This window comes from Papio anubis, chromosome 4, assembly GCF_008728515.1.
Source record: "Papio anubis isolate 15944 chromosome 4, Panubis1.0, whole genome shotgun sequence".
Classification (NCBI taxonomy): Eukaryota; Metazoa; Chordata; class Mammalia; order Primates; family Cercopithecidae; genus Papio; species Papio anubis.
In genome coordinates this window covers 161,260,527-161,285,638 of record NC_044979.1, presented here as the reverse complement: position 1 = coordinate 161,285,638, position 25,112 = coordinate 161,260,527, and the positions used below count along the sequence as shown (strand labels likewise).

At 38.7% G+C, this 25,112-nt stretch overlaps 1 protein-coding gene across 6 annotated transcripts in view; it reads left to right on the top strand.

Annotated features, from left to right (window-relative positions):
- APP (amyloid beta precursor protein) overlaps positions 1-25,112 on the top strand; it is a 285,398-nt gene that overhangs the window by 186,838 nt on the left and 73,448 nt on the right. For all 6 annotated transcript variants that reach the window (XM_017956499.2, XM_017956498.2, XM_009202408.3 and 3 more), the window contains 3 exons: positions 3,060-3,193; positions 9,651-9,725; positions 10,441-10,599. In XM_017956499.2, coding sequence (XP_017811988.1) covers positions 3,060-3,193; positions 9,651-9,725; positions 10,441-10,599 — 368 coding nt within the window. The remainder of the gene's footprint in view (positions 1-3,059; positions 3,194-9,650; positions 9,726-10,440; positions 10,600-25,112) is intronic.

Below are 25,112 nucleotides of genomic sequence, written 5' to 3'. Positions count from 1 at the left end.
TAAGGGCCTGAGAAGCAGAGAAGACAATGGTGTACATTTCAGTCCAGGGGCAAGAGAAGACCGATATCCTGGCTCAGGCAGCCAGGAAATAAAAAGGATGAACTGCTCCATCCTCTGCCCTTTTGATTTCAGACCCTCAGCAGATTGGGTGATGCCTGCCCATGTTGAAGAGGGTGGTTTACTTTACTGAGTGCACCAGTTCCAATGCTAATCTCATCCAGAAGCATCCTCACAAACACACTCAGAAACAGTGCTTAATCTGGGCACCCTGTGGCCCAATCAAGTTGGCAGGGAAAATTAATTACCACAGAAGTATTTCTGGATTCAGTGGAATAAATTGGTAATATAGTATTCGTGTTTATTTCCATGTGCCTAAAAAGAAGGTTTTTATCCTTTTAAATATCCTCAGTCCTATTAAACATACCTCACATTCACGTTCCATGGTTATTCTCTTATTATATTGCTACGTGCATTTCTACTTAGGCCAGTGTGATTATAGTGATTCAGATTATAGTGTTTATCTTCTTTCCTTTATACAGTAAACAGTGTTTGCAAACCATAGGAGCTGAAAAAACTTCCTTCTTACATAGTAAGTTTTATGATTCTAGTTTTCCAAAGGGGTGCTTATGTTATGGTTATAACAGTTACAGCCAGATGACTATCTTCATCAGGGAATATAACCCCAAATATTTATACATTTTCATTTGTTTCAAACATAAAATATGGTTTGCCTAAACATGTCATTCTGCCAGATTGGGCTATGCAAAATAATGTTATTGTTTTGTTTTCTGCTTTTACTTTAACTTGTTCTCATTTGAACTCTACCAGTTAAGATGAGAAAATGACTGAAGCGGGGGAAACATTTTGAATGCTAAATACCACGTTCATTCCAAGTTGGGATTCATTGACTTAATGATTAAGTTAAAAAACTACTTGCATACTGGTTTGCTTGAAGCAATGGAGAAAAACATTTACCTTTTTTTCGAAAAGGATGTAATATTCAAAATTATTGTTTCGATCCTACAAATTAACAATGTACTTATTTTTGATACTTTCGACCTTTTTTATGTGGGCTACCCCTAACATTTTTTGAAAAATACATATTACTTTTCCTGTAGGTTGCACTCTGTGATCCTGTGTGTAATTCATTTTCAGTGGTTCTATTTTGTTTTTTGTTAATGTTTATATTTTCTTTTGGGTTTTTTTCTCAATTTTTAAATTTGTCCTTTTCTTTTTTCTTTGTTTCTTTATTATTGCGCCCTCCTACCAAAACATTTTCAGTGGCTTTGAATAAAAGTAGCAGAACTTTCCCATGGTTAGCATTAGCTCTAAGATTTGAGCAGGATGTAATAAGCAGAGGAGGAGGCAAGGCCGCTAATATGTATGAGCTCTGCCGCGTGTCACCCTCTCTGCCAGATGACTTACATGTGGTATGGTATCTCATTTTCCCAGCACTCCTATCATATCATGTGGCATGTTATCACCACTTGATAAAGAAACTGGAACATGGAGTGCTTAAGTTTCCTGCCCCAGGTCACAGCCGATCTGAAAAAGAAATGGAATTCAAATCCAAATGTGCTTAATTGCAAAGCCCCCACATGGCTCTTTCCTTCCTTCCTTCTCCCTGTTGCTGCCAATGTGAGAAGGAACACCACTCCCTCATTTGCTACAGAGAAGATAGGGGCAGCTGTATAAAGGCACCAGGAATATGCTCTGCCTCCTTCCTTCCGTTTGAAAGCAACATCTGGATAGACACTCTACTGCTTATATTTTTTGAAAAATGATTATTAATCAGAATTGAAGTGGAGGGAAAAAATCAAAACGAATGTTGCTCTTTAAAATGAAAGATACTGTTTAATTATTGAACAGCCTTCTGGTTTTAGTTAATATCTTTGAAGACTTTGGATTAAGATTCCAGACATTTTCTTGAAGGATGTAGAAAACGTATTTAACTTCAAGTTTAGTTTCAAACTGACTTAGCTATAAATTCTTCTCATTCAAGTCCCCTTTGAGGTATTATATCCCAAATGTAATACACAAGTATTAATAATTTGATAGGAATACTTGGAACATTCGTGATATTTGAATAACCTTTTGAATGAAACAATGGATTTGACCTAAAAAGATAGTGAAAACATCTCATTTCATTTTTTATGTTAAATATGCTTCTTCTTAAGTCAAAATCCTTTTTTCTTTTAAGCTCATAAATACTCTGAATTCTCACTAGTCATTACTAATCTTTTGGAAAATTGCTTCTATAGGTATTATAATTCACTTGGCTCATGAGTTAAGACATTTTTGTTTTATAGTGTACTCTTGAATTTTATAGGTATTTATGTTTTCACATAATATAGCAGTGTATGTTGCAATTCAAATATTGCTTAGCAGTATTGGTTGAATTCAAAATAGAAATCACTTTTTGACAACTGGCATAATGAATTCATTGACTAGTGTCAAATTTGTGAAGGCAGAAAGGTCCTTTTGTGATTCAAAAATGTGTTTATTGATTTTTTTTGTGGAGTTTCACATACTGTCTCATGAAGGTTGTCTTTGTAGTTATCTAAAATACATCATACAATTTACTTTTCTCTGGGGTGCAGTTATTCTACAACAGGCTAATTATAGTTATCTTTGGTTTCTGCAGGAGTCTGAATGTATGATATTGATGATATCATCATTTACTTTCAAAATTGCAAAATATGAATTCAGGAAAGCATGGGGATTTGGAAAAACATGTCTATCCAGCACCAACTGTTTTTGCTCTTTGCATGCTTGTTTCGTAAAGAACTCTGATACTATATTGCAAAGTGGACCATTTTAAAGATTTTTCCTTCATTCTGTACTTGGGAATGATGAAACACATCCTTACTGTGCTGCACAGTGTCTCATGGCGTTCTCTTAAACAGCATTAACGTCTTGTATGCGCTGCTTTACTAAATTCTCTGTTCCGAGAAATAACTGAAAATATGGCTTTCTTTTAAACGAGTGGATATTCTGTTGTTGGTGTTTTTTTGTTTGTTTGTTTTTTTCCTCAAACCTCCTTCTCTTCTACTTTATAGTTCCTACAACAGCAGCCAGTACCCCTGATGCCGTTGACAAGTACCTTGAGACACCTGGGGATGAGAATGAACACGCCCATTTCCAGAAAGCCAAAGAGAGACTTGAGGCCAAGCACCGAGAGAGAATGTCCCAGGTAAGTCTGGCACTTCCATCATTCAGCCCTATGATATCAGGAAACCTCAGTCTCCCCCACGGGCCTGCTGGCTTTATCAAGATCTTTAAAGATGCAGAATTCTAATTTTAAATGTTTACCGTGTGGGCACAGTTTGTGAGTTTTTTGCATCCTCCATGAACATGCTGCCTAAGAAGGATCCAAGTATAGTTGGATTTTGTAAGCACAAATTAAATGATGTCCGTAACATTCTCTCTGGTGAAGAAAGGTACTTGGCATTATTATTCTGTATATATGTAGTACCTGTAATCAACATATTGTAAATTAAAATCCATCTAAGAGCATTTTTCTCTTTAGTAAAGATGAGTTTCTGTATTAAATCCCAGACTGTTATAATTGTGAACCTACCATTGTTTACAGTCTACAGAATCATAGAGACTTAAAACTGAGCTGAACCATAGTGATTATTTCATCTAGTCTCCTAAGTGATACATAACGGAATAGAGGTTCAAAGAGTGGCTTCCCATTTTAGCACAAAGCAAAATCAGTGAGCCAGAGACAACATTTAGAATCCAGGCCTTTCTTGCTCGTAGTACGGTACTGCTTTCACTATACTTTGCTGGAAGAAAAAAAAAAACAACGTGGTTTGGTTTGGTTTGGTATTTTTTTTTTTTTAGCAGATCCTTAATTAAGCAAATTGAAAAATAACTTGTGTCTAAAACATGGCTAATCCATATATACTATCTATACTATCAACTACAATTTAAGCTATGTCTACTACCAGGCACTGGATGTTGTATTGGAGTTTGATAATACAGAGAATTTTAGCCCTTGCTCAGATTCCTCATTCATTCATTCATTCATTCAATCAACAAATATGGGCATATTATTTTCCAGTCACTTTTTCGATTTGTAGTCTACAAACCTAGGAGTGAATGTGGGGGGAAAAAAAAAAAAAAAAAAGTAGGACATATAAGTGAATGAATAAAGATCTCAGGTTAAAGTAAGCCATTCATTTTTAGTGTTAATATTCTGTGGCAAATATCAGAAGATAGGAGAAATTTTTGTCATACTTAGATACTTAAAAAGTCTGTTGAGAGACATTAAATGCAATTTATGAATGAGACTGCTGCATATTTTCTAAGACCATAGTCAGTCTTTAGTAGACAATTAATCTTGCTTTCCTGTAATTTCTGATCTGGGTCCCTGTTGACCCCAGAAGATTCCTCCCTGCCAGGGCCAAATGAATGGCCTCTGAGCATGTCTTGCACATGCAAACCAATCAGTCAAACACTCCTAACTCCCAACCATATTCTTTACTTACCTCTTATACTCTGGGCCACTATACATCTGCTGTAATCACCCCAGGGCCAGGTACCAGGCCACTAGGGACAACCTCATGCCCCATCACCATTATTTGAACTAGTCAGTCCTAAACGTGCCTACCCTGCTTCGCGCATTCTTTCCATGAAAACCACGGAGAGCTCTTGTTCATGTGTTCCCCTCCTGACCAACCCTGATGCTTCCCGTATGAGCCTGCTTGTAGTGGCATATACCGGCTTCTTGGGAGCTGTGAGTAACAAACTGTCTTTTCCATGATAATCATCTCCTGATCTCTTGGCCTCACCTGAATAATAAGAAAACCTACACTTGAAAACATATAACTAATAATGTATCTAGAAAGGTACAACACAGATACTGTTTTTTGGTTTGTTTTGTTTTTTTGTTGGTTTGTTTTGCCTTCAGATGAGTAACAATACTTGGATCTACTTTGGTATAATAACATAAAGAGGGAAAACGCCTTATAATCACTATACTTTTGGCTCTGGACTATAATGTGCAGTTCTAGTGGTTGCCCGTGATGAAAACCTAGCAGCGAATTGAACTAGAAAGCTAACCACAGGGAATTAGTGAGTTTTCAGCTGATGCCAAAAAAACCAGATTTTTCATTAGGAAAGACATAGGCACTGTCCCGAAAGCATTGGAGGACTATGAATCATACTTATTGCCACTGAAATGTCCTCCTATCTCCCTTCTTTATGAAGCTTTCAGAGGCTTCCTGTGCCCTCACAAATCCACTTCTGGGCACATGAAGTCTTAAAAAAAAGAACAATGACAAAAATAAACACCGAATGCTCAGCTTGTCATTTTCAGCGCCTACCGCTGTACCCTGACTCTGGTCTTCCTACCACCTCTTCCTTCTCAACTGCTACCCTTGCCTTCTGTACAGCGTTAAACTGCTGTTCTGATCACGCCACTCTGCTCACCATCTGCTCATATCATCTTGGACTTCCCTTTGTCCTCGGCATTGACTTCTCCTGGAAATGCCCCCCCACCCTTCTTCACATTGGCACATCTCACCCATTCCTTACACCCCACTTCATACTCAGAATGAGACAGACAGTCATTGCCCTTACCTTTCATTGAATTCTAAATATTTGCTCTCCGGTTTTATTAGTGATTTTTCGACACACCTGCGTTATCTTTCCAGCTGGATTGTAAACTCCTTTTAGTACCTCTAAGTTCATGTAAGTCTTACTAACCTTGCATTTATCTTGGACTCACTTAGTCATTTTTTTAAAATTTTGTGGTTTTTTAATCCTGGTTTATTTATCCTAGTATAACTTGGTCATTTTTGATCTTATTAAGAAAATGTATTTCAAATTCTCTATTAGTTTTAGATATGACAGGTCTTTGATAAAATAATAATTCAGCTTTTCTTTTAGCACATCTATTTAACTTGTGACTTAGTTCATATGAGTTTTGATAGATTTTGTTCATCTTTTAGTCATCAGATATATCTGATATAACCTAAGAGATGTTATCCCAGAGCAGAGAATGTTGTCTACTAGATTCCAGTGGTCACAGGCATATGAGACACCTGAAATTAGTATGTATCTGATAATCTGTGGTGCTGAAATCTAGGGACTTTTCGACTTCAAACTTGCCTGCCTCTTAAATCTCTACTAGGTAGTAGTCATTTTCTCTGCATGGAACAGCCAAATCTTTGAAGATCCATCAATCCAAATGAAATTGATACCTTTGTGCCTGCAGTGGAAAATTGCTTTGTAAGAATCTATAGAGGCACTGCAAGGGCCAGGTCCTGAGAATTTTAAATTTTAAAAATTGTGCAGTTTTTTAAGTAAGTTTTATTGTAGTTTTTGTTATATGTTTTCTTATAAATACAGAGGATTTTGGAATTTTTCATATTTTCATATTTTTCAAATTTCAGTTTTTCATATTTTATATGAAATATTTCATATTTCATATAACTCTAAACCTGTAGATTTTTGTTGCTCTATGTCGTGACTAGCATCTAGTCAATAGAAATCAGCAACTGAACCATGTGTGAGCACTTTTATTACTTATAAACTTACTACTTTTAGTATATGCTTAAAATGAAGTCCTTCAAATTAAAAGCTGACCCAACTCTTCCTTCCTTCCTTCCTTCCTTCCTTCCTTCCTTCCTTCCTTCCTTCCTTCCTTCCTTCCTTCCTTCCTTCCTTCCTTCCTTCCTTCTTCCTTCTTCCTTCTTCCCTCCCTCCCTTCTTTCCTTAATGGAGTCTTGCTCTGTCGCCGGGCTGGAGTGCAGTGGTACAATCTAGACTCACTGCAACCTCCAACTCCCTGGTTCGAGCGATTCTCCTGCCTCAGCCTCCCCAGTAGCTGGGATTACAGGCACATGCCACCATACCCAGCTAATTTTTGTATTTTTAGTAGAGACATGGTTTCACCATTGTTGGCCAGGATGGTCTCGATCTCCTGACCTTGTGATTCGCCCACCTTGGCCTCCCAAAATGCTGGGATTACAGGCATGAGCCACTGTGCCCAGCCTAGGTTTTTATTTTTAAGATAAGCAGCAACATTTTAAGAGCGTCCCTTTCTCCTGTCACTAAATGTAAATAAACTTAGCTCACCTAGTGAATTTTTTATTTTATAATGGAAAATTGGGTACCATAGGGTACAAAAACATGATCTTTAGAACCACATAGATCTTGGTTTATATTCTTTCCTCTCCCTTTTTTACCTGCGTAGTCTTGAGCTGGTACCTTAACCTGGTTCATAAAATAGGACTGCCCTGGCTAGTCACAAGCTGTTGTGAGGAATCAATTAAATTAGATAGATGTTGTAAAGCACTTAACACAGGGTCAGCAGTAATGCTATTTGTTATCAGTTCCACAGTGAAATTCACTGTTGATAGGGAGATGCTCAGCCTACATATAGTGAGTATTCATTTGCAGTAGAGTCTTAGTGGGATGGTGCAGGTGATTTATTTATTTGTGGGGGTATAGGATATTTTTAAATTGTTCTGAAAATCAAAATTTGAGTTAATTTTTATAGTAACGCTTATTTGCAACTCATTAGCTAAATAAATCTCTTTAATTATTTCATGGATTCCTCCAGCTTAAAGCTTAAAGTCCAGGTTCTGAGTGTACAAGGTAAAAATGGAAAAAATGTAAATGTAATATGGGAAATCAGTTTTCACATTGCAGTAGAGCATTGAACTTCTATCTCAAACTAATTTTGAGATCCTTGCTTGAAGAATTGTTGGTAGAGTACCACCACTGTGAACATTCCCAAAGCAGGAAATTGAATTATTTATATTGCAAGGCTTATCTCATCTATAAAGCAAAGATGGTCTTCCATGTCCCCCTTGCCCACAGGTTCCCTTTATTAACTTGGTAGAAGCACCAAAGTAGATGGGACAGTATGTTTCTTTTCTTCCATGTTCTATTCTTGTTCATTGCAGCAGGGCATTTGTCCCAATTTTGCTGTGAACCTTGAGATTATTTTTTATATGCTTTTTAAGTATAATGGAATATTTATTCCATCTTGTTTTCTCCATAGTTTTACTAAAACAACAAGAAGAAGCTAATTGCCTATCATATACAAAGAATTAATATCAATAGACAATAAAATCTGTAATTAGGAACCCACATGGTGATTTGATGTGGTATTGTCTCATAGAAGTCTTCTATCTGTAGTTATTTATTCCAAGCCTCTTTTTCTTTCCTGTCTTGAAGTATGTCAGAAGAGTCTATTCCTTAGGGCTAAATACCTACAAATAACAGGCTCTTATAATACAGTAATCAAGTTTCCTCATACTTTGGGAGTACACAGAGTATGCAAGTACACATCTGGCACCAAGCCAATATTTTTTTTCCGTGATCTTTCTTTCTTCATTTTACCTAGCTCAGTTATGAGTTGCACTTTAAACAAATTCCACTTGTCATACACTTGAAAAGGCAGCTCTAGGTGGTAGGAAGTTAATATTTTTCTTGAACAACATACAGAGGTACAGTCTTTTACTTTTTTTATCAGGTTAATGAGTGCACTTCATTCAGGGAAATCCATGCAGGAAGCATTGATTTCCTACAAAACACATTCACCTGATATCTTAGTCAGTTTGTGTTGCTGTAATAGAATACCCCAGCTTGGATAATCTGTAAAGAAAAAGAAGTTTAAAATTCGGCTTTCAGTTCTGCAAGTGGGGAAGTCCAAGAGCATGGTGCTGGCATCTGTTGAGGACCTTCATGCTATATCATTTATGGTGGAAGGAAGAAGGGCGAGAGGAGGGCAAAACTCAGTTTTATAACAACCCACTTCTCACAATAACAAACCTACTCTCCCCATAATGAAACTAATTTACTCATGAGGACAGAGACTGAATCACCTCTCAACATTGTTGCATTGGGGATTAAGTTTCCAACACATGCTTTTTAGGGGATACATTCAAACCATAGCAATTGGTTACTAAATTAGTGCTATTTGTTAAAAAATACATTTTTTCTGCATTCAGAATATTATATGTTTTCTTGGAGTTTTTGGAAGGACTTAGAGTAATCCTTGCTGTTCATGACTTAGGTCGGCAAGCTTAAAGGGCCTTAATTCCCCATCAGTTCTTTAAAGAGGGATAGGTCTTAGGATATCAGACAGCAGAAGTCTTCTTTTTCTCCCCCATTATATACTTCTCTTTGGCATTGTATTCATCACACACACACATACACACACACACACACACACACACACACAAAATGTCATATTTTCTTTTAAAGTCAAAATGTATAGTTTAAAATGGTTTCAGTCGCTTTCATAAGAGAGTAAAACTTACATGTTTCAGTTAAATATTGGAAGACCTTGTTCAGTTAGTGTATGCCTTCTATGAATAGTTGATGTTTGTTCACATCAAATAAAATGACTGTCACTCAGTTCTAGGGAAAAAAAGACCAACCTTGACTCAAAAGGCTATATTCCTGCAGTAAATGTGAACATTTATGTTTAATACACTGCTGTGATTAATTATGTATATATCCTAGTGGGAGGTCACATATTATTCAGATAGGAATGGGTATGTAATACATTTTTTAAATATCTAAAATGACAAAAATAGAAGAAAGACATAATCATCCATCCTATTAAGTCTGTATTCAAAGAATGAACTGATGATTTTAAACTCAAATGTTTTCTTAATTTATAGGTCATGAGAGAATGGGAAGAGGCAGAACGTCAGGCAAAGAACTTGCCTAAAGCTGATAAGAAGGCAGTTATCCAGGTAAAATCTGAACCCATTTCCTACCAAACATCACATGCCAGCAGTCTGTTTAATGAGTGTCTGCAGGTTTACCTGCATCTGCCAGCACCTCAGGCGTGATTGTTCATAGTCCCATGAACTTGAACTGTTCTTAATCATTGTCTAGTAATTGAGTTGCTTAAATCCTGCCTTATATCTGCTCCCAATTATTTCAAGTTATAATTCATTGCCATAAAACTCACATTGTAACTTGCAATCTACTTTTTATTAACAATACATCTTTTCAGTCACCACAATCTTCTGCTGCTTCTCCCTCCTACAAAAATTATGAGAATTTGAATTTTTGACTTAAACCAGTCTCAAAATTACCTTAAGTAAACCAAGAGTTTATTATGATCAATTACTTGAGGTACTTTTAGTAAGAGAGGAATTTTTTTTAATGTAAGAGTTTCAAGAGTGCATCCAATGTTATTATTAGTCAAATCAGTCTTCAGAGAGCCTATGAAATACTGATTTTCAATGAAAAAGTAGGTTTGATGTGGATTGGAGAGTGCAGAAAAGTGACGTAACCTATAAAACATGCAGAGTTAGTCAAAATGTGGAATGACTATGCAGTCTTTAGGATACTTTTTAGCACTAGAAGAAAATGGAATAGGATGTCTTTTTTAGAAGACTTGAAATTGCTGCTTCATCCTACTTGTTCAGTCCCCATGGACATATGTGTTTATGATGGCAGCATTTCCAGGAGAAAGTGGAATCTTTGGAACAGGAAGCAGCCAACGAGAGACAGCAGCTGGTGGAGACACACATGGCCAGAGTGGAAGCCATGCTCAATGACCGCCGCCGCCTGGCCCTGGAGAACTACATCACTGCTCTGCAGGCCGTTCCTCCTCGGGTAGGTCTCCCTGCGGTCGAGTTCCCACTTCAGGTCACAGCACAGACAGTAAGGGTGGGGACTGGGAACTGGAAGCCATACAAAAAGAATGAGGAGAAATGCGTTGAGCACTGTTACTCACAGGTTCAACCCTTGTCCATTCCATCTTGAAAGTCAAAGGGTCACAGGGCAGCTGCCTCCACAGGGCCGTCTCTGCACAGTGGACACTCACACTTCTCCAGAGCAGCCAGACAGTGTTCCCAGGGACTCACAGTGCAAGCCCTGGCTTGATTTAATATTCCTGAGGTGGTGACAATTGATGGCATAGTTCAGGTTCGAACATGAAAGCTGGAAGGATGTCTTCCAATCCCTTCAGACTGCTATAACAGAATACCATAGACTGGGTACCTTATCAGCAACAGAAGTTTATTTTTCACAGTTGCAGAGGCTGAGAAGTCCAAGATCAAGACATCAGCAGACTTGATTGTCTGGTGAAAGCTGGCTTCCTGGTTCATAGAACTTAAATTGTTTTTTTAATCTTTTATTTTCGTTTTTGTTTGTATTTTGCTGTATCCTCATATGGTGGAATGGGCAAGGGAGCTCTCAGGGGCCGTTTATGAGGGTACGATGTCAATCTTGAAGGCTCTGCCCTCATGCCTAATGGTTTCCCAAAGGTTTCACCCTCAAAAAGCATCACATTGTGGCTTAGTTTGCAGCATATGAATCGGGGGTGGGAGAGACACAAACATTCAGACCATAGCAAAGGATTTTAGAAGTAACCTTGCCCAGCCCCCTCATCGTGTAAGTATAATAATATAACTAAGGTCAAGGAAAGTTGAGATTTGGCTGAGTTGTAAGAATTTTTAGTGGACCAGAAGGAATTAGAATTCAAATGTCCGTCTCAGAGCAGTGGCCATATTCTCTGTGGGGAAGTGTTTGTCAGTCATGAAATTAGCAACGATGAGACTTAGTGGTGGTTTTCAGTGATCATTGTCCGAAAAGGCTTGTTGAGTGCTGCAGGCGGAGATGTCTTCACCGGCATTCTGTGGGAGAGCTTACTTGGAATGGAAGGAACATTCTGCGCATGAGTGTTTGGTTTATGTCCACTTGTTTTTTTTTTCCTTTCTTTCTTTTCTTTTATGAGACAGAGTCTCACCCTGTCGCCCAGGCTGGAGTGCAGTGGTGTGATCTCTGCTCACTGCAACCTCTGTCTCCTGGGTTCAAGCAATCCTCCTGCCATAGCCTCCCAAGTACCTAGGATTACAGGTGTGCCACCACGCCCAGCTAATTTTTGTATTTTTAGTAGAGACGGGGTTTCTTCATGTTGGCCAGGCTGGTCTCGAACTCCTGACCTCAGGTGATCCACCCGCCTCGGCCTCCCAGAGTACTGGGATTGCAGGCGTGAACCACCATGCCCGGCCACTTGTTCTTTCTGTCTGTCATTGATCGAGGGATATGGAAAGCTATACCTGTGATTGTGCAGTGGTCCATTTTTCTAAACAGTGCTATCAGTTTTTACATTGTGTACTTTGAGGCTGTGTTTTTAGGTGTGTAAACATTCCGGGCTATTAGGCCCTCTTTGAGCCTCTTCTTATGAAGTGATCTTTTTATCCTTTGTAATGCTTTGCTCCGAAATCTACTTTAATAGTAATAAAGCTGGCCGGGTGTGGTGGCTGAAGCCTGTAATCCCAGCACTTTGGGAGGCCGAGACGGGCGGATCACGAGGTCAGGAGATCGAGACCATCCTGGTTAACATGGTGAAACCCCGTCTCTACTAAAAAATACAAAAAACTAGCCGGGCAAGGTGGCGGACGCCTGTAGTCCCAGCTACTCGGGAGGCTGAGGCAGGAGAATGGCGTGAAGCCGGGAGGCGGAGCTTGCAGCGAGCTGAGATCCGGCCACTGCACTCCAGCCTGGGCGACAGAGCGAGACTCCGCCTCAAAAAAAAATAAATAAATAAATAAAGCTATTCCAGCTTTCTTTTGATTAATATTAATGTGGGGCATTTTTCCATCCTTGCACTCTTATTGAACTTATTTGTCTTTATATTTGGAGTGTATTTTTTTTAGGCAGCATATAATTGGGTCTTATGTTTTCCTTTGGATTGAGAAGACCGTGTACACTGAGTGAGTTTATGGAAATGGTGTGACGGAATCTGTCATCTTGCTATTTGTTTTCTATTTGTCCAGTCTGTTCTTTGTTCTTCCTTTTTCCTCTTTTTTTTTTTTTTTAATTAATTGGAAATTTTTTATGATTCTATTTTATCCCTTTTATTGGTTTACAAGTTACAACTGTTATTTTACTGGTTTATCTCTTTTGTTGGTTTGTAAGTTATAACTAGTTTGTTATTTTACTGGTTGCTTTAGGCTTATAGAAAACATTCTAAACTTGTCACGATGATATTATGTCAGTTCAAGAGATATTATACCACTTCTCAGATAGTATAAGAACCTTACAAAAAGTACTTCCATTTCCCCTCTCTTATTCTGTAAGCGGTTGTTGTCGTACTTTTTCCTTACTACATTGTTGATGTTTTTCTTTAGACAGTCAGTTATCTTTTAATGAGTTATAAATTAAAAAAAAAAAAAAACATATGTTTACCTATGAAGTCACCATTTTGGATGCTCTAAATTCTTTGTGCAGATCCAACTGGTATCATTTTCCTTCTGCCTGAAAGATTTCCTTTCAAATGTCTTACACTGAGCTTGGTGGCTTGTGCTTGCAATCCCACTAACTCAGGAGGTTGAGATAGGAAGATCCCTTGAACTCAGGGGTTCAAGACTGCATTAAGCTATGATTGCCTGAGTGCACTCCAACCTTGGTGACAAAGGGCATTCCTGTCTCTTAAAAAAAAAAAAAAAAAAAAAAGTTTGAGTGCATGTAATTGGTGATGGAATCTTTTGCTTGGCTTTGACGGAAAATGTCTTTTTTATACCTTTGGTTTTTGAAAGATATTTTTGCTGGGTATAAAATGCTTGGAAGATGATACTCTGCTGTCTTATTTGTGTTGATATCTTTATCTTTATTTCTCTATAAATAACATGCCTTTTTTTTTCCTCTGTTTTTACAGTTTTCTCTATTTCACTGGTTTTTAACAATTTAATTTTGATATGCCATGGTATAGTTCAATCTGTCCTTAATTCCATCTGGCCATTTTTCATCTTATCACTTCACATACTGTAGTTGTTATATATAGAAATTTGACCTAGGCTCCACTCAACCCCCTTAATATTGTCTATATTTTTACTTAACTTTTATATACTGTCTATATCTTTACTTAACTTTTGAACTTATGGAATACAGTTATTACATGAAAACTGTTTAAATATCCATGTTTGCTAATTCTAACACCTCTGTCAACTTTGAATCAATTTTGATTGCTTATGATTGCATGTGGCATTTCCCTGTATCATTTCATGCTTCATAATTTTTTATTAAATGTCAGACCCTGAAATTAAGCTTGTTGAATGCTAGGTGTTTTTGTAATATTCTTGAGCTTTTTTCTGTCATGTAGCTGAGTTACTTGGAAACAGTTTGATCCTTTTGAGCTTTGCATTTTTAGATTTGTTAGGTGGAATCGGAGCAGTTGTCAGCCTAGAACTAGTTATTCCTTACTAGTGAGGCAAGACCCTTCTCAGTCATCTACCGTGAATGTTAAGTTTTCTCATCTGACTAGTGGAAAGAGGCATTATTCCTGTCCCTGTGTGAACACCAAGCACTGTTAATGCTAGGTGATTTTCCCCCTGGCCTCAGTTTCTTTCACATTCATGTACCCATCATTACTCAGCTGTGTTCTCAAGGATCACTCTGCACATCTCTGGATTCTCTTTTGGAGCAACTCTCTCCTCACCAGCCTGTCCTATGACCTTGGTCTCTCCATACACTTCATGTCCTCCACTCTGTGAGTCCTCTAGGCTCTGTGTGGGTTTCCCCACCTGAAGTCATGACCTGGAAATTCAGGGCCATGAGTTTGGCAGCTGTAAGTCCTCATTTGTTTCCCCTTTTCAGGAATCAGTGTCCTTCACTTGATGTCTAGTATCTTGCAGAAACGTTATTTATGCCAGGTGCGGTGGCTTACGCCTGTAATCCCAGCACTTTGGGAGGCCAAGGTGGGCAGATCACGAGATCAAGAGATCACGACCATCCTGGCCAACATGGTGAAACCCTGTCTCTACTAAAAATACAAAAAGCTAGCCGGGCGTGGTGGCGCACGCCTGTAGTCCCAGCTACTCAGGAGGCTGAGGCAGGATAATTGCTTGAACCTGGGAGGTAGAGGTTGCAGTGAGCTGAGATTGTGCCACTGCACTGCAGCCTGGGCAACAGAGCAGACTCCATCTCAAAAAAAAAGAAGAAACATTGTTTATGTATGAATATATTGTCCATTTATTCTGCACTCCAGTGTGGCGACAGAGCAGACTCCATCTGGGCGGTTGAGGGGGAGCGTGGAGAAAGAAACATTGTTTATATATGAATATATTGGCCATTTGTTGGTTGTTCAGGCGGGAGGGTAAATCCAGTTCTTCTCACTCAATCTTGGCTGGAATTGTTTGTGCATTTTATGCAGCTTAACCAAAAGGTCACCCATTTGCACCGATCTTCCTCACCATTTTGATTTTTCTATGGATAAAGTGACAGTGCACAGAAAGCCATGAGGAGCCATTAAAGAGCTCGTGGCATTCTTCCAAGAAGTAAGATACTGTTGACCCTGCTCTACCGATGATATCACTGCAACCTTGGGAGATGGAGTGGCTGGCTCAGGGTGACACTGCTAGGAAGGGGCAGGGTAGAGCCGCGAGTCACCACGGTGCCTTCTCACTAGAACAAGCTTCCTCTCTGAACAAAGAGCTTTTGAAAAAGAATATTCATATTAGCGTTTTCATTTTCATCTTAGCAAGGCACTTGTCAGGAAGTTTTTTATGTCTGTGCAGAACAAAAGCTCCTTGGTTCTTCTCTTTTTTGGAGAACACGCTTTCAGGAGAGGAGCTGTGTGATCATTTGCCAGAGCAGGAGGGGGTGGTGGGTGCTGAGACCAGAATCTTCATAGCAGACACTTGTGAAGCGTTCCAGCTGAAAGTCCAATCTCCGAAGTCAGATCTTTGCTAAATGGACATTGATGGGACTAAAAATAAGATGAGGACTGAATGGAGGCTTTAACAAATGTACATTTAAATTCTCAGTTTAGTCTCCTCAGCCATCACAGGAAAGGCAGTGGCAAGAACGTTTGCCAAAGTGTCATCTTTTATCAAAGGGGATAATTTTAGAGTGCTTGTAATCATGCTTGTTGTGGGCCTCCGCATCACTTCATATGGAATTAGACAACATGTTCATTTGAAATAAAAATTGAAAACTGGATTAGGAAGAAATATTTTACTGTCAAAAATCAGATCACTGTTGTTGATTCATCTAACGATTCCTGTTAAATTCTTACGTCGGAATTCTTCCCTCCCTCCCTCCCTCCCTTCCTCCCTTCCTTCCTTCCTTCCTCTTTCTCTCCCTCTCTCTCTCTCTCTTTCTTTCTCTCTCTTTCCATCTGTCTCTCTCCCTCTCTTTCTCTCTTCTTTCCTCCCCTCCCCTCCCCTCCCCTTCCCTCTCCTCCCCTCCCCTCCTGTCGCCTTCCTTCCCTTCCCTTTCCTTTCCTTTCTTTCCTTTCAGCGTCTTGCTCTTTTACCCAGACTGGCATGCAGTGTCCCAGTCATAGCTCACTGTAGCCCCAACTTCCTGGGCTCAAGCAATCCTTTTGCCTCAGCCTCCTGAGTGTTGGGTCTACAGACGTTCCACCATGTGTGGCTAATTTTTAAAATTTTTTTGTAAAGACAAGATCTCTTTGTGTTACCCAGGCTAGTCTTGAACTTCTGACCTCAACTGATCCTTTCACCTCGGCTTTTTAAAGTGCTGATATTACAGGCATGAGCCACCAGGACTCACCTTTATATCTTTCCTTTGTAATAAAATGTGGCTGGGTGGTCACAGGCCTGGAGTCTAGGGGGCATTACCTGCCATTTTTGTTAAGTTACCATCTTTAAGTGTTCATTTAAGTTTTAATGTTGTATGGCTTGACCTGGCATTTAGGTCTGCACTTTGGCAGGCACAAGAAAATTGTAAATCCCTTCTTTTTTGGTGGGGACAGTCTTGCTCTGTCGCCCAGGCTGGAGTGTGGAGTGTGGTGGTGCGATCTTGGCTCACTGCAAGCTCCGCCTCCCAGATTCACACCATTCTCCTGCCTCAGCCTCCCGAGTAGCTGAGACTACAGGTGCCCGCCACCATGCCTGGCAAATTTTTTGTATTTTTTTTTAGCAGAGACGGGACTTCACCGTGTTAGCCAGGATGGTCTCGATCTCCTGACCTTGTGATCTGCCCACCTCAGCCTCCCAAAGTACTGGGATTACAGGCACAATTAAATCCCTTCTTGAGGACTTCTATACATTCCTCTTGAAGACATAAATCCAGAGCTTGCTGGTGGCTGTCTGAAAAAGGTCACCTCTTGTAATAGGAGTCATACATAAATATTTCTGAGATCTCTCTCTTACTTACCACCGTGCCTGGAAAATGCAGACAGCTGTATTCAGTAAATGTTATTTGAATATAAGTAAGTCAAAAGCGTTCTTTCTATAGATTCTGTAGATGTTATCTCTTAAAATAATTCTCTCTCTAACCCTCACCAAATTCTCCTGTATGTTCTCAGATTGTGCAAACATGGGATTCCAAAACAGTGTGGATTGTTTTCAGTCTCTTTGAAGCTCGGATTTAAATCATACTTTTACACAGTTTTTCAGTCTAAACGTGGAAGTGGTACGAGATGTTGTTTTTGTGCAGCTAGAATTCTTTGTTCTACTAATGAGTATCATTTTGTGAGTCCCTGTGTCTGAGTATACTGTATGTTTCAAATTTCTGATTTAATTATATACCTATAGGCAAATACATTGAATGGTCAACCTAAAAATGCATTATTCAACTCATAGAGTCATATGTATATATGCACATGTATTTAAAATAAGTACTTTGGGCTGGATGTAGTGGCTCACAGCTGTAATCCCAGCACTTTGGGAGGCTGAGGTGGGAGGATCCCTTGAGCCCAGGAATTTGAGACCACCCTAGGCAACATAGAAAGACCCTATCTCTACCAAAAAAAAAAAAAAAAAAGATTGTTTTAATTAGCCAGGCATGATGGTGCGTACCTGTAGTCGCAGCTGCTCGGGAGGCTGACGTGGGAGCGTGAGCCGGGGAAGTCAAGGCTGCAGTGAGCTCTGATGGTGCCACTGCACTCCAGCCTGGACAACAAAGCAAGACCCTGTTCCAAAATTAAAAATTAAAAAATGAAATAAATACTTGAAATACTACAATTATTAAAACAGTTGTTTTCCCCATGGGAAAAAAAGTTGAGCAGAGCTGTGTCTTTGCACTCAGAAAAAACTCTTATCTGTTGAAGGTTAGTGACTCTTCTAAGTACCAACCCCTTAACCTTTTTACTTTCCTAAGACTTTCTTTGGAAAATCTAGGAGTTAGCACTTTTTCCCCCTGGAAAAATTAAACGCCTCTCCGGAGTTGCAGCACACGCCTCTCCGGAGTTGCAGCACACGTGGTAAACTTCCATCACCTTTGTAGGCCTCCAGGCTACCAAATTAAATACTTAAAGCTAAGCATTCATCATTTCTTGACCTGCCCTCTACAGTCATGCACTTCCTGCTTTTTGCTTTGTTAGGGCTGGTACTTAAGCTATTCATAGCTTCATGAAACAGGAACTAAATGCTTTCTGAGCCTTTCCTCTTGTAACTCTCAGGATTCTACTTATCCTTCATAGACAGAAGATGATGATATGTCCTGACTGTTAAAGAGAAATTAGACTTAATGTGATCCTGTACAGTTAAACCAAAGGCTGGATAGGGATTTTTATCAACTTTCTATTGTAGGCCTAGGTCTGGAAAACCTTAGCACCCGCTAATTAGTAAGAATTGAAGTGTTTTAGGGGGGAGGGGGGAGGGATTGCATTGGGAGTTATACCTGATGTAAATGATGAGTTGATGGGTGCTAACGAGTTGATGGGTGCAGCACAGCAGCATGGCACAAGTATACATATGTAACAAACCTGCATGTTATGCACATGTACCCTAGAACTTAAAGTATAATAATAATAATAATAATAAAATTAAAAAAAAAAAGAATTGAAGTGTTTTAAAGATAAGGGATACACAGCCAAACCCTTCTTTGTAATTCTGAGATTTTTGGTGTTTTTACAGATACTTAGCATAAATCTTTCATTAGACAGTATCATGATTATTATTCTGACTTCAACAACTTTTGCATTTGCTAGAGGGAAATGAGAATTAGAAAACATTTTCCTGCACATCTGTCTACTTATCTATGCCAGTTGTGTTGTTTTGATTTTCCCAGTGTCTTACGATTGAAGCCATTTTATCCATACTAAAATTCATTTCATGCTTGTATCTGCTGCTTCACACTCAGGCTCTCAGTTTAATTGAGCAAAAAAGAACGTTGGCAGTTTCTATAGCATCGGCACCCTTCTTTCCTTTCTCATTTTTGAATGGTTCAGCCAAATGTTAAATTTTGCTGAGATCTCTGAAAATTTCTTCATAGAATTCTTTGATAGAACATGAATTGTGTGAGACTCTTCATTAAAGAGCATGGTTTCATCTCTAAGTTGAGATTTTGCTCAAAGCTATTTGGTAAATTTCAGCAGCAGAGCAATAAATGTTCAACAAAAAGCAGCAGTCATTGGAGATAACAAGGGTAGGAATTAATGGGAGCTTTGCCACAGGTAAACAGGTGATGGCATGAGGAGGTTTTAACCACCTCATAAATAAATTCTTAGCCATGATATGATGTGGATTGCAACTCAACCAAACTTTAATCAATGTGGGTATTGGTGTAACTTTGTTTTCTAAAGCAAAAAAGAAATTGAGTTACTAAATTTGAGCTTTTATGTGATACTGCTAATTACCCTTCACCGAAACAAACCAATTATTTCTACTCATCTGTTTTCGTTGCAAAAGAAATTATCTTTTAAAATATATGTATATAGCATATATCTCCAAAGCAAATATGGGACATCTGTACCTCCATGTAACTGATAATAGATAAGTTAAAAATTATTCGCTGAGTTCTTGGTATGTGGAGAGATGAATATTGCAATGTTTAAGGCATTCCACCAGCAGGTTTTGATTATAATCAAAATTTTATAAAGCTAATCAGAATGGAATTAAAAGTTAAAAGACTGCCAGGCAAAAAAAAAATCATCTTTCAGAAAAGTAAATAATTGTTCTATACCTACATATTTAATCTTTATTTGTTCACCATTCATTTATTTTTAGTTGAGTTCTGCATACATTGGTGAGCAAAGGGGGACTCATTCGCTTGAGCACTTCTAAGGGCAAACTCAATAACAAATAATGGATGGGAAGGCAGATGAGAGAATTAGCATTTATTGAACAAAATCTTATAAACTATGCTGAATGGTATACATGCTCTTTCAGTAAAACCACTGAGTGCTGTTACTTCCCTACCTTCTGAATGTTTACCGAGTTCAACAAACAGATCTTGCTACATGCAAATGGGAAGTATGTAACAAGAGATACTAGTGGTTTCTGGTTTTCATTAAGTTACATAGAACATTAAGAAGGATGTTGGAAAGGCATTAGCTTAAGAGCTGTCTTGTGCCACTGAGGCCATATTCATCATCTAGATTCCCTCCACAGTGGAGCCCTGCTCAGTCACTGCCTTCAGAATGCAAACAGGTCTTCATAGGATGGCATTAAAACCCATAGCACCGTATGGTTTGAAGCTCTGCTTTCTTCCAGCAAACATACGTATTGTAATGTTAATATATATGTTCATTTTATCCTTGAGAACGAAAATGTATTATGAAAATATAAATATTTAGTTTTTGTAGACAAATAGCACATTATTTAAAGATCCAGTAGTTATTCACCTGCCTGGTATGACTGATATTTGCCCTAAAGAACAGATGGGCAGCAGAGTATCCTCACCCCGGAAACACGTGCGCACACACACGCAAACACAGTCTCACATAAGCTGTAAGGGGTTTATTCATTGTGTGAAAGCTGACCATGGATCCCAGTTTAAAGATGCTAGGTGGTGTTTGGATTTTAAGCATCATTACCTTGAGTTTCCTTATATAAATGTTTTAAAATCAACAAAAATACTCAATTTCTAATAGGTCATAACACTGACTAGGTGTGGGAAAAGGAGAGGGTAAAATTAAAAGAAGCGCAAATGTACTTTTCTTTGAATAGGCTAACCAGTTAGAGAATGTATGAAGCAGGACCGCCGTAGTCCAAGTATGAATATGTCCAAAATTAAAGTAGATTGCTGTAAATCTCTCTAAAAGTCCAGAATATGTCACAGTTGACATTTTTCAGATGATCAGACCATTTGACAAATCTTTGCGAGGGTCTGAGTTAGTTGAAAATATCTTTTGTTTCTGATGTCAGCAGCACTGTGGGCTTCGCCGTCTGGGTTGTACTAATAGTTCTGTTCATCATTAAGGGCTTACACGTTTCACTGTTTGACTAAACAAAGCTCGAAGACATACAAGTGCAAACATTTTCTGTCCTTTCTGTACTCCCAGGTCAGAAGATCTTAGCTCTTTATCCATTCTATGCTAGAGTTTGTCTGAAAGCATGAATCATGGAGTTGTGTTGGGTGCTAAATTTCAGTTCTGTATGCTGTCTTCACTAATTTATGACTGTGGTCTGTACAACCAAAATAAATTATTCCTGAGAACTAGCAAAATACTCTGGAAAAAATTTATGAAACCTACCGGATTTGAAAAAAAGCTCAGCCGGGTGCAGTGGCTCACATCTGTAATCCCAGCACTTTGGGAGGCCAAGGCGGGCTGGTCCCCTGAGGTCAGGAGTTCCAGACCAGCCTGACCAACATGGAAAAACCCTGTCTCTACTAAAAATACAAAATTAGCTGGGCATGGTGTCGCATGCCAGTAATCCCAGCTACTCGGGAGGCTGAGGCAGGAGAATGACTTGAACCCAAGTTGCAGTGAGGGGAGGTCACGCCATTGTACTCCCCCCGGGTAACAAGAGTGAAACTCCTTCTCAGAAAAAAAAAAAAGAAGAAGAAAAAAGGTCACTAAATGATGAGAGAATTAAAAGCACTCCTATTTTCTGCCTTTTATATAAACTCCTGTCTTTAATTCCCAGGTTTGCCATTTTTATAACCTCTAACTAGGAGCAAGTGATTTAATAAAGGGATTCCTCCTCCTCCGTCTGCAAATTGGAGTTAATTTTTCTGCTCTTTCTGCAGTTAATGTTGTTCTAGCTTTTGTTATTCATAATTAGAAAAGCAAAAGGATTAATCGAAAGTTGAGACAAAATTGTAAAGTAGGAAGATGTCTTCCTCCCTAAGAGGAGAAAGATTGTTAGGGGAAGTAACGTGGAGGCTTTGGTGACACATCCCTATTAGGAAGTGATCTGCTTCCACGGGAAGGAGAGAACAGATGATAGATGACTCCTGGATGCGCCTGTGTTATGTTCAGTACAAAATCAGAGCCGTATCAGCAAACCGGATACCCTGGGAAGGGACATTGGGATAACTCGTTGGCCATAAGCAAAAGTTTTGCTCTGGCCTTATGAACTAAGGGGATTAATAGAGATTAGTTGTTCAATGTCCTTCCATCTAATGCATCCATATTGTCAAAACTTAAGAAAACACCAAAGGGGGAGAGTGTGAGAATCCACTGCCATTTTCTCCATTGCTTCATTCAAGACTTCTGTGTCCAACTTTGCATGGGATTATCATTTGCCCTTTTATACTCACCTTAAACTACAAAAATCATTTGTTTGCCTTTCTGAAGAAAAGAAGGTAGGTAAATTTTGCAGTAGACTTTAAAAATTTAGCTCAACTCCTGGCATTAAAGACAATAAAGGTTGTGATTCGGAGGTTCCCGTGGCAGTTTTCCCAAATGTTATGTTTAACTAAGATCATGTCAAGCACAGAGAGATTTAACTCTCTAAAGTGTGATTTTTTAAACCTGCACACAATTTTCTACATTTTATATGCTCAAGATTTCTTGAAATCCAAGGTGTAAAACTGTGAAAATAATAGCTGTGAACCTATTTATGAAAGCAAGAGAGAATTCCTTTGTTCAGTTTTGGAAACCACCAGGATGCAATTTAATGCTCCAGGAGAGGGTTTTCTGTGACCTGGAAAGGTTAGGGTGATTCCCCTACAGTGAGTCATTTACTTCTTTCTTGGCAGGATTACGCCCAGGGCTTTTAAAGGCTCTTGACAGTTCACTCCCTTCCATAAGAAACGGGTTCATGGCACAAGTGTCTATTATGATAAGATGCCAGATTTCTAGATCAAGCATAAAGCTATGGAGTGGGACAATAGGACTGAATAATTTTAGTACACTTCCCACGTGAACTGTCAAGTAATAAGCTACATATTCAGACCATGACTGGCATCGAGTCATCCTGCCATTAGTCAAATGTATGAGACTTTTCCCAAGTCCCAGCAACGCCAAATTTGAGAAATTGTATAAAAGAAAAATGAAAAAGTAAATGCATCTGAAAAATGGGGAAATTAATTTAAAAACATGTACTAGCACTGGGGGTGGTGGCTCACACCTGTAATCCCAGCTCTTAGGGAGGCCGAGGCAGGTGGATCACCTGAGGTCAGGAGTTTGAAACCAGCCTAGCCAACATAGTGAAACACCATCTCTACTAAAAATACAAAAATTAAGTCGGTGTGAGGGCACATGCCTGTCATCCCAGCTACTCAGGGAGCTGGGGCAAGAGAATTGCTTGAACACAGGAGGTGGAGGTTGCAGGGAGCCAAGATCAAGCCACTGCACTCCAACCTGGGCTACGGAGTGAGACTCCATCTCCAAAAAAAAAAAAAAGTATTAGCTTTTATCAGGAAAGGCCATTAAATTTTCTTCAATGTTACCCACATCAATTTGCCATCAAACTAGAAGAACACAATAACTAGAAGAACACAATATGTGAGATGTTTTGAAATTAATGAAACAAATCTTTTTGAGATGAGTTTGTACATGCTGTGAAGTCCATTAAATATTTTCTGGGAAGAGTTCCCAGTTAAAACTACTTTCCAAAGCACCCAAGCACACTATATAGATAAATCAAGTGGGTTTATTAATATCAATATTTCTGTGAAAATTGGGGAGGCCACTGTTCTGAGGAATGAGGTGCTTGTTTTCTACTTGAAGACCACGAAGGATATTCTACACTACTGGGCCTATTTCTGAAATTGTATCTAGCTGTAGTTTACCCATTAATTTAACTAACAAATATTTGTAAGCAACCAAATTGTGGCAGGAACTGTGCCTAGAGGTAGAAATACGTTACACTCTTGTTTCCAGAGAGGAAAATGAGTAATGTTCTCAAATGTAAATCTTATGTTTCTCTTTCCTCTTGCTGTAAATGATGTCTCAGCCATTTTGGTAGTGCCTATTCTGAATCCTTTAATAAATTATTTTGAATGATTTTTGTAAAAGACAGTGTGATTATGAGGTGAGTTTAGTACAAATTAAAAAGTGCCACATCAGTTGCAAACAGCACATAATTGTGAGCTGAACACTCTTTCAGAAACAGTAGTGACAATAAATAGGATTCGGTATAATTAGTCCCCCTGCGACACATCTCTTCCTCTGTTCTTTGCCATATATGTTAATAATAAGATTAGCCATCTAATGCCAGTATAAGCAGACTGTAGTATTAATACACAGAAAAATTATTGCTAGTAACAGAAGATTTAAAGACATGAGGGTGATCCGGATTACATGCCTGCAGTTTAAAAGAAAAAAAAAGTGTCTCTTAAACTCTCCTTATCAATATCCTTTTCGTGAGCCACTAAATTCTTACGTTTTTCTGATCATATGAATAACCCATCTTATATGAATATTGTGACAATAGTAATAGCAATTACTTTCAGAGAATATGTTTCTATAGAGATAACAGAGGGGGTTTTATTCCCTACCATTCCTGTATGAAGGTTTCTGTGTTTTCAATTAAAATTTTAAGAAATTCATCTATGTCCTAGCGTAATAAAATAAACCTCACTAGACAATCAAGAGACCTTGTTATTCTTAGATACATTATTATAGCTCTAGAAATAACAAATGTTAAGCCTGGAGGATTTGTATTTTGGCCAAAAGTTGTAAGGGCAATTATTTGTTTATTTGAATGAAATATGCATGAATCATATCAAAAGGAGGGAGGTCTTTTTTTTAACCTAAACAAAAATATAAAAGTATAGGGAACTGTTACCTGTGTGAACCCCACAAATCTGAGACAGGTCTCAGTTAATTTAGAAAGTTTATCTTGCCAAGGTTGAGGGTGCACCTGTGTCACGGCCTCAGGAAGTCCTGACGACGTGTGCCCAAGGTGGTTGGGGCACAGCTTAGTGTTACACATTTTAGGGAGACATGAGGCATCAGTCAATGTATGTAAGAAGTACATTGGTTTGGTCTGGAAAGGAGAGACTGCTTGAAACAAAAAGCAGGAAGACCTGAAGTGGGGAGG